The sequence below is a fragment of the Apaloderma vittatum genome, unplaced genomic scaffold (assembly GCF_000703405.1).
Source record: "Apaloderma vittatum isolate BGI_N311 unplaced genomic scaffold, ASM70340v1 scaffold27653, whole genome shotgun sequence".
In the NCBI taxonomy this organism is placed as follows: Eukaryota; Metazoa; Chordata; class Aves; order Trogoniformes; family Trogonidae; genus Apaloderma; species Apaloderma vittatum.
The window spans coordinates 33,661-50,587 of NW_009707968.1; the positions used below are offsets into that span (position 1 = coordinate 33,661).

Below are 16,927 nucleotides of genomic sequence, written 5' to 3' on the forward strand. Positions count from 1 at the left end.
TAACGTTCTGCTGCTGCGCAATGTCACACAGGACTTCTTCAGAAAAACTATTTTTCTCGAAAGCTAAGTCACAAGTTCAGGGAGAAATCTCTCTGCTATTTCCTAATGCTATACTCTGCTAACCTTGGCATTTTTTGAATATTTAGTTCTTTCCTTTTACAAAAAAAAAAAAAGTTGTTCTGTTTCCTTATGCCATGAATACTCAGCTGCTTTTTCGAAGGAAATAACTCAGAAAAACTCACTTGCTTTTTGTGTGTAATTAGTAAACGTCGCAGGGACTGTTACTATGAGTATTTCAGCAGCTCCGAAAATCAGGCTGTGAACTGGGCACAGCCAGAAGCTGAGACATATAAAATGAACGGCCTCTGAAATCTTTCACTCAGTTATACAGAGGAAGGTCATCTTGTTAGATAACCTTGTCAGAACTTGCTACCTGGTGTTACAGCCTCTGGAAACACTTCCAACCTGTGCTAACGCTTGCTTCAGCTGCAAATCTTTAAAATTCGCAGAACCATTACCAAGAGTCCTGGAAAAATGCTTATTGGTTTGATTTTCATGATTTCAGGCACAACATAAAACGCAGCCTCGACCCCATGTGCTGAATTTCCTGAGCGCTGAAGCTGCCTCACCGAGATCTGCAGAACGAGTCGCTACAGAGACTGAGGCACATCCAGGAGTCTGCAGGACCCTGGGGTTGAATGCAAACATGAAGAACTCCCACAATGGGCTGTGTGGAAGTTGTATCAGAGTCATGACCTCGGTGTCCATGCTGAAGTTATGGTGAAGTTATGGTGATTCAACCTGCTTGGCATTCACCACTATTCATTATTTGTTGAAGAGGGAAATATCTGGGCTTTAGAAAAGACAAGACTGAAATTAGCATTCTGAAAAATCCTTACAAGTGCAAGACAAGACTGAATTGTGGGATGAAAGGTCAGGAGGTCTGGAATTTTTCTGGACTATCACTGGAGTCCCCTGAGATCCTGTGCAAATTAAAAAATTTGTATGTCTCGGTTTCCTCATTTTAAAAATATGCTCCAGGCTGCTATGACAATGAAGTTGTTTTTGTAGATTGTCTTAAAAATACCAGAAGTGAAAAGCATTGTGTAAATATAATGACTATTAATTAGTTCTTGAAAAATGTATAATAATAATGAAATTTACAGAGCCAAATTGATCATGTCCCTCTAGAATTGCTCACTACTACCTTCAACGTTGCATTTTACAGTGAGCAAATAACGAAAATCTTCAAAATACATCAAAAACAGAGCTAAGGGCTAGAGCGTAAGTACCCAAAGCCAAGATGTGTCTCTGTGAGAGTACTGTACTTGTTGAAATTCAAATCTTCTCTAAATTGTCATAGTGAAGCCAACACAAAAGGCTTGGAGGACACAATACTGCACACACATATACTTCTGCGTTACGTTCTGCTGCCTTTTTGCAGGAATGAAGCTTAAAGTGACAATGTTAAATAGTTGAAGGATTAGAACCATCCTGCAGTTTGACCTATGCATGTTTCCCATCAATCCTTAACTGATACTTGGTTCAACTGAAATAAGCTGACCTTGTCATAAAATCATAGAACCACAGAATCATAGAACTGTCAGGGTTGGAAGGGACCTTAAGGATCATCTAGTTCCAACCCCGCCCCCGCCATGGGCAGGGACATCCCCCACTAGATCAGGTTGCCCAGAGCCTCATCCAGCCTGGCCTTCAAAACTTCCAGGGATGAGGCTTCCACCACCTCTCTGGGCAACCTGTGCCAGTGTCTCACCACTCTCATGGGGAAGAACTAAGAACTTCTTCCTAACGTCCAATCTGAACCGATCTATCTCTAGTTTTAATCCATTTCCAGCTCTAGTTTTAATACATTAATGAAGGTGTAAGCAGTGCTTGCATGAGCAAGCTGAAAACCTGTGCAGTTGAGGGAGTTTTTCTGGCAGTTCTATCTGAATAAGGAACGTAATCAGTGACAAATCATGAAAATATGTAGCATCTGAAGAACTCCACCACAGCACAGCAAAGATGAGATGTTTAAATGAGAAGAACACCAATTAAATGGTGCACATGGTTTCTTTGGTAACTTGGATGTTCAGACCCCGAAATGAGAAGGGAGTTCTCATGGACATGAATGTGAGCACTTCAGAACTCTGGGCAGAGACCCATGCGATGACATAAGAGCACTGGGCTTGGTGTGGATGGTTTGCAACATCAAGGGTGGAGCAGAATCCTAAATCCTGGCTTGGAAAGGTTTGACTCAAGAACCCATCTCCATCCACTGAGGATACGTACACTGCAGTGCTCTCCTGAAAAGACTTTGGATGAGAGAACAACAATTATTCTTTTCTCATCCTCTGCTGCACGGCAAAAGCCCAGTACCTCTGCATTCTCAACTCTTGGTGTCCTAGGAAACAGGCTCCTAAAGATTTGGTCTTGAACCAGCCTAGAATTTCTAGGAAAGAAATGTACAGAAGCTCTTCAGTTTTTCCTGGTTTTGCTTTCCTGTTTTTGCTTGTTCAATTTGTTTATCTGGTTTAACACTTTAAACCCAATTTCAGCAGGTTTTTTCTCTTAATTTTCTAATTTCTCTTAATTTCTAATTTCTCTTAATTTTCTAATCCCATTCCTTCAAATCCGTACTTATGCATATGCTAGACTGATACATTATGAGATGGCCTCAGTAAGTGGGATAAACCATAGCTCAGAAACTGAGGCATTTATCACGAATCTTTGCAGTATCATGGCCTCTAAATATTCCTTCATGTGGGTTTTTCACATAGTAAAATAAATGAAAAAGAAAATGTGGTTGCAAACCTACAGAAACTGGCCAGTGTATCTGGCAACATCTCTAGGACCCCAAAGTATTCTATTCTATCTCAAGATATCCCTTGTAATTCATAACCAGATTGACAGAGTTTAATAATGAAAAAATCTATTGTTAATTATATAATTATTATAAACAATAAAGTCTTATAGCTTAGAAGTGAAATCAAAGATTTAATAGACAAATACCATGTTTATCATTCTTTTAACACATAAATACTTTCTTAAATATCCTCACTTTTTATATGCAGATCTTTTTTATGCACAGATTACCCTGAAAACAGAAGTCCTTCATTTTTTCCCAGGTCAGGCTTATGAAATTAACTGCCAACTTACTTTTTTCCCCATGATCCTGCCAATGACCTTTCTCCTGCCCTGGTAAGATCATTCCCTCTCCATGGATTAAAGGTGATTAAGGATCAGTGTCAGTTTAGCCTCACACATTTGCTAAGCAGAGACGACAAACTGTGCCAAAATGCGTTTGATTTATTTGTGGTGGTTTTGTGATAGAGGAACCCTGATTGGGCTAAAACCAAGGATCCAGAAAAGAAAACAGTGCTTTATATCACTGGTAGCTCTTTTACCTAAAGTGTCACAGCAAGGACTTAATATCCTTCAGCTAAATTATTAGTTTTCACAAACAATAATGACTGAAATCAATCAGGCTTTTCAGTGCTTTGGGCTATTTAACCACCCATTCAATTAGCCAGTTGTTAGATGAATAACTATCTATTGAGCTGAACTTCAAACACATTAATATATCCACAATGCAAACAAACCACGTATGAAATAGAAGATTTCCCAATTTTGAAGGAACAAATACCTAGCAGACTTAGTACTACTTTCTAAAGATTTTAGAGCTATATCCTAAACTAATATGTTATCAGTTGGCTCTGTGGGTATCAACAAATTTATGCCAGAACTTGGAAAGCTGTGCTAATTTGAGGAAAGAAACATGATTCTAACATGGGATAAATAAAATTTCTTTTTATACTTGATTCTTGAAACAATGGAGAGATTTCCTGTACTTGGACTGAAATAGGCTTTTTTTCTCAGGTCCTTAAAATTCTTGTTTGATTATTGAATATCCAAAGATCATTTGCTTGCTTATTTGCAAGAAAAAGATTAGATGAGAGCTATCTTAACCATAAAGTCACACTAGAAACTGAGGTCTCACATTATGTGGTCTGCGGAAGTTCAAGATGAGTTGGAACTACATCTGTATGGAAAGAAATCTTAAACAAAGAAAGACTTACACACGGTGCACGTGTCCATGAGATACAAAAGTGGGTTAAGTATTTTCAGCGTAACCCTGATAAACTTTGAGAGATATAAATAGCCTTGATTAATTTAAAAATCAACCCTGTTGTGGCGCTATGACTAGGTCTCTGTGTGGTTTTTGCTCTGTAGTCGGTATTTTAATTATGTAAAAACAATATTGTACTCTTTGCTGTGCTAAGGAGATGAATTCACTGTGATATAAAGAACAGACAGAAAGAGATGCCATACTTATGAAATAACATTGACAAAAACAAAGCAAAAAAATCTTTCCAACTTCATTGGCTAATGAATTTCAGGAAATAATTAGAATAGCTCCTTTTCCAACAAAAATGAGTGGTTGTGAAGATAGCCCCAATCTAGACACTTTAATGGATGCACACACACATTCTTTAATAGTTTGTTCATGAAACTATAATAATCATAAAACTACAAAGGGTTACCTGAACTCACTTTATTTCCCTTCTGCTGCTGGCTTCAGGTTATGTTGACTCTGTCAACAAGGTTGTTGCTGTGACAATTTATTAAGTCCCACACACCAAAATATTGCTCTGTTTTGTAAGTAAGTTAGTACGAGTTATGTTCTGAAATGGGTACAGGCAGAAACATGAAGCTACATTTTCACTTCAAGGCCCAGGCAGCAGACTTTCAACACCACTAACCTTGGAAGAACACACTGTATGATTTTCCAGAGTGGACAAATTCAGAGGAAAAGGAGACCGCAGCCCTACTTTCACCACGCTTCCCAAACACAGATCTGGTGCCACTACTCTAACCATATTTTGACCAACTAATGCCCTGAGAAGATGAATACAGAGAGTGGAGAGACTTTCTATGCCTTCTTACTAAGCCCACCATACAGTAAGGAATACGAAATGAATAAACTTTCTTTAGCTAGAACTGGATACCAGTGATTTCTTCGTGACTGTGGTGCAGGTTGTGGGTATTCTGAGATGCTGCAGCACAGCAAGTCTTTATCATCCCTCCTGGTCTCGCTCATCCTCTGCTACTTCTGACTCTCTTGATTCTGTGCCCGACCTACAGAGAACCCATTCTTTAGATGCTTTTCTGTTAAAAAAAAAATCCCATGTATTCTATTAGTTTAGTTTTTCCAAGTTGGATGTCACTGAGTTAATTCATGTATTTTTCAGTCAAATAACACTTTCCAGCTGGCCTCTGTTCTCCCTTGTGTTTGAGACATTTAAGAACAGACAGCTCATTACGATCAAAATCAAAAATCTGAAGCCTACAAAGCCCACTACAAAAGGCTCATGTCTTTAAGCTTCTACCTCTAAGAAGCCTTTACTAGCTGGCAGACTTCTGTTGCAGAGGTTCTGTCCCCTTCTTGGAAGCATTTTATTCTGACTATTGTTGGAAATGAGAGACTGGACAGAATGAACTTTGGATCCCATTTCCAGAGATTAGTTTCAATGTAATTCAATAGTACATTTCAGTATAATGTTGCTTACATTCATCCAATTTTGAACTAATTTTTCAGCAATATTTGTCAAAATCTCTACAAAAATACCTTGCTAGGTTAGTACTGTATTATCGAGGTCACAAGTACTGAACATTAATTCTGCTAGATTAAGGTAAAAAATTGAAGAGTGGCTACAACTTGCTTACTTAGTCCACATTTCCTACATAAAAGTTTGAGCAAAGCTCTTTTTTAGTTTACTCTGGGTTTAGGAGTAAACCTGTAAGTCATGGCTTCATGGCTTGATGGCTTGGTTGACGGTTTGGCAAATAATGATTTACTGTCTGCCTTTAATTATATCATCATCAAGTACTCATCCGTTACAGAACAATTTGCTCTGTTGTACCGTAAACAGCACTCTGTAAAGAACAGATTTACCCATTGGCTTGCTTTTGATAGTCTTTCCTCTTTTCAATAATCGATAATTTAAAATGCCTTTCCTAGTTGATCTTGCTCCCCCCTTGGGACATTAAATGTATCATCTCTTGAATTGGCTCATCAATTTCTCAGCTTCTGCTTTGACAATTGTGAAGTCAAATTTCCAGTCTGTTTTCTCACAGCTGCTTTCCAACAATCGAACTTGCTGGTTTTGCAGGTATAAATATGGGCTGTATCTGCACCATGGTACTAAATGGAGCCAGAAACTATTTTGTGGCCCTGAGGGCAACTGAAATAGAATGACTTGTTTTCACAGAATTAAATTTTTCCTCTACCCAAACTGCTTATTGGTAAGAGTGCACGGCAGTGCTAACTCCTGAACCGTGCCTGAATACTAGGAGAATGCTAGTTAAAGCTAAAACCGTACCAGAAAATTCATTAATAATTAAATGGTGTGGCTGATCATGTTCCAGTGCTACCACAAGTTCTATACTCATTTAGTTGGTTTCTAGAGGCAATCTCTTGCAGGTTCTACTACAACATTTCTGTATCCTGCATTCGATCTGCAGAACACAGATTCATTCATTCAATCAGAAATTTTCTGAACTTTCAGATCTGCTTTTAACCAACAGTTGACATTTTTTGCTTATGTTTTGGCATATATTCTGTATCGCATCTGTTCCTCTGTTTTGCCTAGTTCCTACTATGGTAAACTGTTCCTCATTAGAGTTCTGAAACGATACTACTCTTGGATCTTTAATTAGTGTGTATGAAACTGTAGGGTTGGAAGGGATCTCCATTGTTTTTTCTGTCTTAAGGAAAATCAATTATATTGTGTCATTTTCAGCAGATACTTATCCATCTTGTCCTTAGGAAGCACTGATGATGAAAGTTTCCTTATCTTCCTAGGAAATCCAATCTAGAATTCCATTCTTATCATTAATTACAATCTAATCTGAAACACCTTTGTTGCAATCTGCTCCATTACACATTACCTGGTCTAGCATGGACATGTGGATTAAATTATTCTCCTTGAAAACTCTTACCACGTCCTTCAGTTGTCCCTTGTTTAGTCTACACAACTCAATTTACAATTTCTTTTTATCTGTAACGAGATTTAACTGATGAAATGTGGATATCTAAAGCTTGATTTTTCTTTCTTCACAGTCAGTGGAGAGAACACAATTAATCTGATCCTAAAGTAGTCACCTAAGTAGATGAGACAAGTGTCACCTATATCTCTCCGCTAACTATGACAGGATTTATAAAGGGATTAGTGAATGAATAGAGCTCTGTGTCATAGACATGTCAAATATTTCTGTCCCAGCACAAATGTTACCCTTCTGTGAACATATTCAGCCAATCTGCCTGTCACCTTCAAATTCTCTGTATCAAACTGTCATATATTCTCTGTTAATTGCTTTCTCTGCTTTATATATATACACACACATATATATATATTTATGTATATATATCTCAAAGGCAATGCATTATGAGAGCTAACTGAACCGTTCATATGCTGCCAGATTCCTTCCTCTACAGACATCAAGCACACTACATACTGTATTTTGGATGGCTTGGAAAGTTCTCAGAAAAACTCTCTTGAATCTGTCTGTCATGGTTTGATGGACATAATATTCCACAGGTCTCCCTGTCTTTAACACCTGGATATCAGAATAAGTCCATCCATCTTTCTTCTTTCTTTCTGCCAAGCAAGTTATGTGCTTTCACGTCGATACTGTAGTTCTGTCAGTTATCTCACCTGTCTGTTAAGCCAATTAACTAATAGTTTTGGCAATTTATAAAAGTTTGCAATGCTTCTTTATTTTCCATACTTTAGGAATTTCTACTACATTACCTGCACATCACCTACCTCATCTGTCCTGTTCCTGCCAGTATTCCTTTGATCTCTTATGAATTTCATTGTCTAACAATAATATAGAATACTTTTTCATCTTTTCCCTCAAACTCATCCTCCAGTCTTCTTTACTAAATCTTTCAACATTAAGCACCTTTTCACAGTTAAGGAAGCCAAAGCCCCCATGACATCGGTCTGACTGACTGTGCTCCCACTTCCGTAGACCTGTGCACACTTGCAAATATTCTTTTGAGGAAATACAGTGGTTTTAATGACCACGTTTTATGCCCTGTGAAAAACAAGCAAAGTCCTCACAGTGTCATCAGTCTTTCAATCTCTGTAGTTTGCTTCCACCCATTTTTCATTCCCACATTGACGTTGCGATTTCCCAGGACAGTTATGATGCTCTGCCTTGTAAAATTATCATTTATTGTCACATTTTTTACAGAACACACCTGCTATTTCATCATTGGCCATTTAACTACTATTACTGCTATTACTTTAGACTGTTGTTTGTGTTGGCTAAGGACCATGGCAGAGACTGGGGACATACTTCGTCAGGTACTGGCAGCACTGCACATAGAAAACCCTGAAATGATGCTTTCCTCTGTCACACAAGGGACTCCCATAGAACCTCCACAAACCCTTACTTTCCTTCCCCAGAAGGCTTCAGTGATGCCTCCCTTAAGTAAATCTGCCTGGCAGCAGGATAACTTCACAACAATCTGGTAGTACGAAATGCTTGAGAAATACTTAAAAATGTGGAAAACACAGACAAGTTTTAATTCCTGTTCTTCTGTAATGGTAGACTGGACTATATGCAAGTAAATTGATAATTTGATGGCAATTGTAGCAAAAGAGAAGAGTCCTAAGTGGCTGGCAGATTGGGTTTTTTTTGCAACTAAGAATTAGCTTTAGTGTGTGGGAGTGCTAAGGCTCGAGAGCTGACTTCAGTGTGTTAGAGGCTATTCAAACTATCAGGAAAAAATATTATTTCTGCTTCACAGATTTTAGAGTCTATTTCTAACTCCATGACTGTTCAACACTGAGTTGCAGATATGCATGCAGAGTTTTGCTCATCCTTCTGAGGGACTACAAGCAGAGGGTAGAGGAAGAAAATAATTTGATTTCAGTGGGATGATTATTGCTAAAGACTACTATTTTCATGTGCAACTGAGCTCATCTGTCCTTTGACATGCTGCAATATGACACTCTCAAAAGCCCTCTAAACTCTAAAGCAAAATTGCTTAAATTGCAAAGTGATGAATCAATTCTTGGTTGGATTCCCATGCTAAATCAAAATGTCCTGCAAAAATTAGATTGAACTTTTGAAAATATGTTTTCTTCAGGGAATGTACTACTATCTGGCCACATTTTTTTTCTGGTAAGTTGCCCGTCCTATTGTAGGGTTCTTCAGAGGAGTGTAACATTAGTTTCCTTTCCAGCTTTTCCTTTTCTCTTGAGGAAGCAATCTCTGTCATTCCTCAGAAAGAGTCAGAAAACAGTGGTAAGAACTAATAATACCAAACAGCAGTGTAATTTCCTATGGGGAAAACATATTTTCTACCAGTAATTATTGCCAACAGCAATCTTGGAAATATCATATAACTTATTGTTTAAAACATCAAACAGAAGGAACTGCTTAGTATCAAGGATGACTAAGGCAGGAACATGTGCTTCCACACATGGACAGACACATTAGATAAAATGTTGATGTTTAGAGGTTTATAGAATATAAACATTGACTTTGGGTTCTGCTTAAGTTTACACTGAATTTAGAATGAAAACATACCAGTTAATACATAACAAAGACAGACATAAATAGGCAGAATAGCTGCAACTGTTATGATGGACTTCTCCAATCTGCTTGGTATTATAGTTGCAGGAAGATCAGAACTACACAGGAAAATCAGTCGGCTGTGCTTGCGAAAGCACAGTAGAGGCTGAAAGCAAAAATAAAGTTATTCACCAATTATACCCAGGGGCTTTCCTAACAATAGATGATTTGTTGAGGAGTGAGAAAAATACTCATTTACTTTTTATGATGAAGCATCTGCAGGTGAAGTGGGGTGTGTGATGGAAACTGAAATGTCTATGGACCTAATCCTGCCTTAAGTTACTTTGGAACAACTCCCATCATCCACAAATGACAGAACTATCCCTTAGCTAGAAAAAACCATCTCCAGGTTAAGCTCTCACAAACCCTGGCAGATGGCCGTTGACGATGGGATACCTGCTAGGGTCCAGATTTTTGTTTGTGGGAAGTGTCTGCCCTCTTACTCTGCCCGAGGGGCATGGAAGGGTCTGGTGTAGGTGCTGCTCAGTCCCACTGGGAGTGGCCGGGATGGACACTCTCTGCAGCAATTTAGCATTTCCATGCTGTGGTTCCCGGCTGAGCTCTACGGAGATCAATATGCTCTACTAGGCAAGGGCTTATGCATGTGAGTAGCTCTATGGGGGTCAGTTTAAGAGTTTTTCTGGACTGGAACCCGATGCTGACTCTTTCTTGAGGAACCCTGATGAAATTCAGCAACGGGGCCACTCCCCCTTTGAACGAGGTGAACTTCCTCTCCGGTGGAGCAGCTTTGATTGGTATGAAAGGCGAACTTTACACCACCCTTCATTAAACATAAACCACTGTTTTTAAAGCTCATTTGACACACATCTGACCATTGCACTAACCAGCAAACAATCTGGGTTTGCTCAAGATAAGCCAACATTTCTTCCAAAGATCCATGAAGAATCTGTAGAATTATAGAATCATAGATTGTGTTGGGCTGGAAGGGACCTTTAAAGGTCATCTAGTCCAACCCCCATCAGCAAGCAGAGATTTTCTCCTTGTCAGTACTGTCACATTAAAGACGTAGTGAGTGCTGGTGGACATTTCCACAAGAAGCAGCAGCATAGCCGATTGCAATATAGCTTTAACTGACTGTAGGAATTACATCCAGATAAGTGTCCTCTGTAGGCACAAGGAATGACAGGTATTGCATTAATTAGCAGCTTTCTAAATGTTATTTTCAAAAAACCACCATTATTCCATGAGACTACTGCAGAAGGGAATCCTTCCTCTGAATTCTGGGGGCTTTCTATTGGGCCCAGGAAAAACAAAGTGCCCGTTTGCAGACGACTATCTGGCCCTGGCTAACATAAAGTAACTGTACCTGCCAGCACTTAACTGGCATAGACCTATTTTCAACATCCTTTCTGCTTTGTTGATGTTACCCCTTCCTTTTTCATGCCATTTGCAACACATCATTAGACTCGCTGCAAATTTGTGGGAGTAAATTGTATCCCCGGGGACGAAAACCCATCAGGGGTGAATAAACAATCTCCCCCTTCCCCAACCAAATCCCAACTGTGCCTCACATTTCATGGAAATGATCAGCAGTTCCACTACCAAAACATTCAAGCTTTATGAGTAATATTTATGATGGGAATTTTTTATATTGTTTTTTTCCCCCAAGAAGAAGAGGAGGAATAATTAACAGAAATAAAACCAATGAGAAATTTCCACATTATTGCTATTATTTTCACAAGGCTTTCACAGGAAAGTGAAAGCTTTCGCAAGCAATAAAAGTTCTTGTTAAACATCTTTCTTTCTTTTGGAAACGAGGTAAATTATGAAGCAGATTGACTTCAAAAAACAAATAGGACTATAAATACATAAAAGTCATTGCCTTCCTCCAGTAATTTAATATGAGCATCCTACTCTGAAATAAGGAAAAGTTTAGTTCACTCACAGAAAGAATAAAGCAGATGTGAGGTTTTTCCGTCAGTTTAAGTGCTGCCTTGGTAAGATGAGTTGTCCCACTACATTAAACAAACATTTTAGTCAGGCATCACACAGGAAAATAAACAGTAGCAGAGGAAACATGAAAATATTAAAGACTGTTATTCTTTGGCCCCTTTTCCTGAGAAGCAGGTGATAAAATATTACTGCGTTTCCACAGGTAAGGAAACACGCTCTTAAACACTTTGCAGAAATACATATTACGATCATCACTTAAAATGTCAGAAGTGGATGGGGCTCAACTGTGACAGCACACAGGAGCCTGCCCAGAAACTCTGCAGAAGCAGAGGATTTAGCACGCTGGGTCAGGCTGCTGGGCTACCGAAAGCAGCCTCCTGGCCTGTGGCAGTGTCTGCCAGTAGCAAATTCAGATGCAGACGCAAAACACCTTCTAAGAGACAGCTGTAGATTCACCTGATTGAAGGAAAGACGACTCCTCTTGAATTCTAATTAGTTAGATGCAGTTAAGAGGAGGGAGATTATCTGCTGTATCCTTTTTACCCACTGAGTAGCAAAGAATGCACATGGGAAGAAGAGAGGAAACCTGCTGAGCTTCCTCCTGTTTGCCCACCTGTGATATACTACACTAAGCTGTTCAGATTTAACATTATTTAGTTCATGTAGATATAATTTGCTTACCGGCCAATCATTTCTGTTCTCTACGAAATTTTGTTTAGCTGTACATCATGCCCGAATTTTAGAGGTACTGAATTATGAAAGTAGAAAAAGAATCTTGAAATTATTTGAAATGATTGAAATGATATGGATAGCGTGATGTTCGTAGTGCTAAGATGAAGACCACTCATAATGTCATATATGAAATCTCTCTTATTAAGAGAGAATTGGAATAGAAATAGATCTCAAGCCATGACAGATCCTAAGGTTAGGATAATTCAAATGCAATTTTCCAGCTGGATCCCTGAAGATAAAATTTTAGAATAACTTAAGTCGATGTAACCGGAAGCCTAGGTTTCACTGGCTTTTGATACAAATTTATCTCCCCGATGCTGTTTGACAGTTCTGCAAATTTTATTCTGAGAGAAAGCTTTTTACTCAATGGCACTTCAGGGCTGTAATTCTGCCATCCTATACTGCCAAGAGGTGAGGCAGCTCCTGCTGGGAGACAAACCTCAGTGCCTCAGTCGTGACTCCTGCTTCCCATCCAGTCCCCTGGGCATAAAAGCGGGGTGCCTGAGATGGCCTTCGCCCTTTTCTCTCTGTAAAATGAGGGAAACGTAAATACTCCACATGACATTTGAATGTCTCCACACCTGGTGTGGGATAAAATTTGAATCCAAACTCTGAAGCTTATTCTGAAGCTTAATCTGAAGCTTGCCTTCTTACAACATCTCTTGGAAGCTTAAAATAAACCGGAAATCTACTGCCTCCGGCCTGTATTCATGTGACAGCCTGAACCCCATCCAAACCCCTCGGTTTGCGTTTCTGAGTCCCCTTCTTCCCACCCTGCGTGACCCGCACGACACAGACCTCCCTGCGCTGCCCTGCTCCCCGCACAGGTTAAGCAAACAGGGAGATTCCTCTGGGGAAGTCGCAGGTTCAAGATCACAAAGGACGGCCGCGCTTGGGCTGGTTGGAGGTTTTTCTCGCTATTGTGCTTATCTGTATCTTCCCTGTCATCCAGACGTTAACCTCTGACCCGTGAGCCCGCCTCTCGAAAAAGCCTTGCAGTGTTTACCCATTATGTAATGTCTGTGCTTTTGTGGAAATTCTACAGAAACAAATGGAGGAAGTTTGCCAGTCAAATGGCTGGACAATAAATCCTGGCCCCGTGTAGATAGAACGATTTACTGTCACTGTAAGGCTGCTACTGGCATCTGTCACCGAAGAAATGTTTACAAATTTCAGTGCGCTGGAGTGCCAAAGTATTCCAGCACTGCAGGGCGGCACATGATTTGTAGAACAACCACCGCCGCACTAGATAGGGGTAGCCTTGTTTTGCAAGCCTGAATAAACAGAGGGACAATGTTTCGGATACCTCAAGGTCACTAATGTCCAATTCTTCTGTCTATTCATCTCCTAGGTTCAGCAATACAACCACCCAAATGCTAGTTTGTTCATCATAATGCTTTTTTTGCCCTAAGGAACTTCTGTAGAGGATTAATCCAGGTAGGCAAACTGCCTTCAGACCCCTCTGCTTATTTCCAATAGGTCCTTTATTATTTATACTCCGTGTCTTCCCATCCTTCCTTACAGTCATTTTCTTCAGGGTCCCTGCTGTCTCTCCTCTTTCTGAGCTGTCTCCCCTTCGGGACAAGACATTGCATTTTGTACCTTTCTGCACAGTGTCATCACAACGCCTTCTGCTGTGTGACTGGGGCTTCCACAAATCATCAACTATAAACTTAGGACAATGGAAAGATTAGTTTGAAGAAGAAGCAGGAGTAAATGTAATTTGAAACAGTGGGACAGATAGGTAATATAATTCTTCCTTCGCTGGCTCTTCCAAGTGAGGGCCTGATTCTGCCGCCACTGAATGGAGCTTTTCACTCTCAATGTCAACGGGAGCAGCACTTGGTCTTAAGAGTTCCGCTGTAATTAAGTTTTCAAATCTCATTTCCTTTCAGAAGAGAGAAAACATTGTTGTGACTAAGCTTTGGATGTGGTAACAAATCCCTGGCACGTTGGTTTGTTTTAACGGACGTATTAGTTTTAAGGAAACTTTTACCATCTTTTCTGCCCTTAATCACCACTTTTATTACAATTACAGTAATGCAACAGATGTACATGCCAAAGGCAATACGTGTATTTTTAATGAGTTGACATGCAACCTTCTCGGAGAGGAGAAACAACTTCATTTGCTGAACATTTTTGAACCATATCTGGCACTTTAATGCGGGATGAGGAATCAATCAGAAAAACATTTACCACAAATTCAGAGGCTTCCCTAACTCACAGATGAACAGTCCCATAAAACAGGCTGAGTTGTTTAGCAAATTATTGCTGAATCACTACATTTTCTATTGTCATAAATAAGAGAAGGTTAACTGCCAACATCCGGAAACCCCTAAGATTATTTATCCACACACGTGGTCCTGAGTCATTGGGCTGTAAAACATCATCAGTTTCCAGAGATGAAACCAAAGGGGAATTCTGCTTGAGAGAGGTGGTATTGCAAGCCCAAAGGAACTAGTTGCACCAATAAGACCTATTTATGCAAGTTTTACAAGACATTGGCTCACAAGGGTTTTCATTCTGGTATAATGAATTCCATCGATAACTTGAACACAGCCAGAGATCACATCCTATGAGCACGAGAACCTGCAGCTTGGTTTCTTGCCTCAGTTTACCTTACAGCTTGGACACAGATCAGACGCTGGTGCACGCAGAACATTACAACAGATCGACACACAGACACCAAGTAGGCTCATTCACGCACGGCCAAAGAGCTTGGACAGCTGGGCTCCAACAGCAGCACACAAAATCCGTTCTGCTAAATTATTCCTGCCACCGCTGTGGTCTGGGCCAAACAGCCTCACAAACAATGGCTGGAGGTTAATGCAGGCCAAGGACCATTTCCAATACAACCCTGGATATGGATAACTGCTTTTGAGAGGTAAAAGTTTATCTGTGGGGACCAGAGAAGGATTCCTGGCTTGTGGAGATATGACCCTACAGACCCTCACATACCTTTCTCTGAGACCAAATTATTAAAGCAAGGAGCCTGAAAACCTGAGGTGTGTACGACCGCATGCTTGCTTTCTCCCCAGTCATCACAGAAGTGCCTTCACAAAATTAATAGGAACTCAAGCAACAAACCATAGGATTCCTATCAGAAATTTACATTATCAATCACAAACGTGATTTTTGCCGGCACGGGGTACAGCAGCAGAGCAACTGTAATGGTGCTTGGTTTGTACAATCCTGTCTAGGTTTGGCAGTAAGAGCCCTCACTGCTCATCCTGCTTTCAGCCTCCATGCTGCCCTACAGTCAGCACGGATCAGCGTGTCCACAGATATCCTTGAAAGGTACAGGACCCCACCGCAATCACAGAGCTGCTCTGGCACATCTGTTTGGATGATTAGTAGGTAAAATTTACCTGACAGAAGACAGAGCACAACCGAAAATGTAGGAATGTGTTTTTACTACCATTACTGCAATCAAAACTTCCCTCTTGCTATTATTACTGTGTTAGCACATCAATTCTATTCCAAATTGTTTTCAACTGCTAACTTACCAAAATACCTGGAGTATAGCACAGTTCACGTTCTGGTTTTCATTCTAAACTTAACATAATTTATCTGAAATTATTCCCTTTCTTAAAGTTGTTTCTTTTACTAGAATGTGTAAAATACGCACACAATACGCACTGGGACAATGTTAATCTTCCATTTTTCTCTTTATGCCCCAAAAGTGCTGAAAGGGTTCTGTGCATAAAGCAACTTCTATGTGTCTTTGTAGGCTGAAGTCTTTTTCTGAATTTAGCAGTTCAGATGACAAAAGCTATACAGCTGATTAAATCAGAGCTTTAAAAAAGCCAGAGATACTGTTGGTAGTATAGGTCGTTTTCTTAAGAAATACATAGTCTTTGGGAAAATATTTTATTTATTATTTTTCCCTTAAGATTTTTTGACTCATTTGAGATTTTCCCATACACATAGTCTTATTTTGATAAAAGATTACACCTGTCCTTCTTCAAAACTTACTCATTCTCTAGTATTAAGCTTTTGCCCAGAAAACTACTTCAACATTTACTACACGAGAACCATATAAAAGTGGGTGTAAGAAAAACAATAAGAAAAAGGTGCTCACCAATGCAGTCCACGCTGAAGAGATTTACGGAGGTTGTTACGGAAGATTCATCACAGGTCTTCAATCCTCGCAGAGCAAAGCGCACCAGGGAGGCTTTGACTCCCTCGGGCAGGAAGGACAGCAGGTAGACGGGCATGTACAGAACGTAACGAAGTTTGCACAGCAGAGGGGTCATGAGCTTTCCTTGAGGGGACTGAGCCATACGCTCGATTGTCGGAAACAGCAGTACCGAGCGAAGAACCTGCCAAGGCCATAGGAAAATGACTGTCAGCAAAGTCCTACAGCCCCACATCCCAGCCCAGAAGACGGAGTTTTTAAATGAGTCTCTGCTTGAAATGAAGTTGGACTTCGAGGAGTGCTGCACCTTGGACACAGAATCACAGAATCACAGAATAATCACAGAATCACAGAATGCCAGGGCTTGGAAGGGACCTCAAAAGACCATCTAGTCCAGCCCCCCTGGCGGAGCAGGATCACCTACAGTAGGTCACACAGGAACGTGTCCAGGCGGGTTTTGAATGTCTCCAGAGAAGGAGACTCCACAACCTC

At 40.1% G+C, this 16,927-nt stretch overlaps 1 protein-coding gene across 1 annotated transcript in view; it reads right to left on the reverse strand.

Annotated features, from left to right (window-relative positions):
- The window catches only part of LOC104267270 (UPF0554 protein C2orf43 homolog), a gene marked incomplete at its 5' end in the record, with an annotated part of 35,701 nt that extends 19,082 nt beyond the window's left edge, over positions 1-16,619 (reverse strand). Inside the window, one exon of the mRNA XM_009866393.1 lies at positions 16,379-16,619. Coding sequence (XP_009864695.1) covers positions 16,379-16,619 — 241 coding nt within the window. The remainder of the gene's footprint in view (positions 1-16,378) is intronic.
- Between the last annotated feature and the right edge of the window lie 308 nt (positions 16,620-16,927).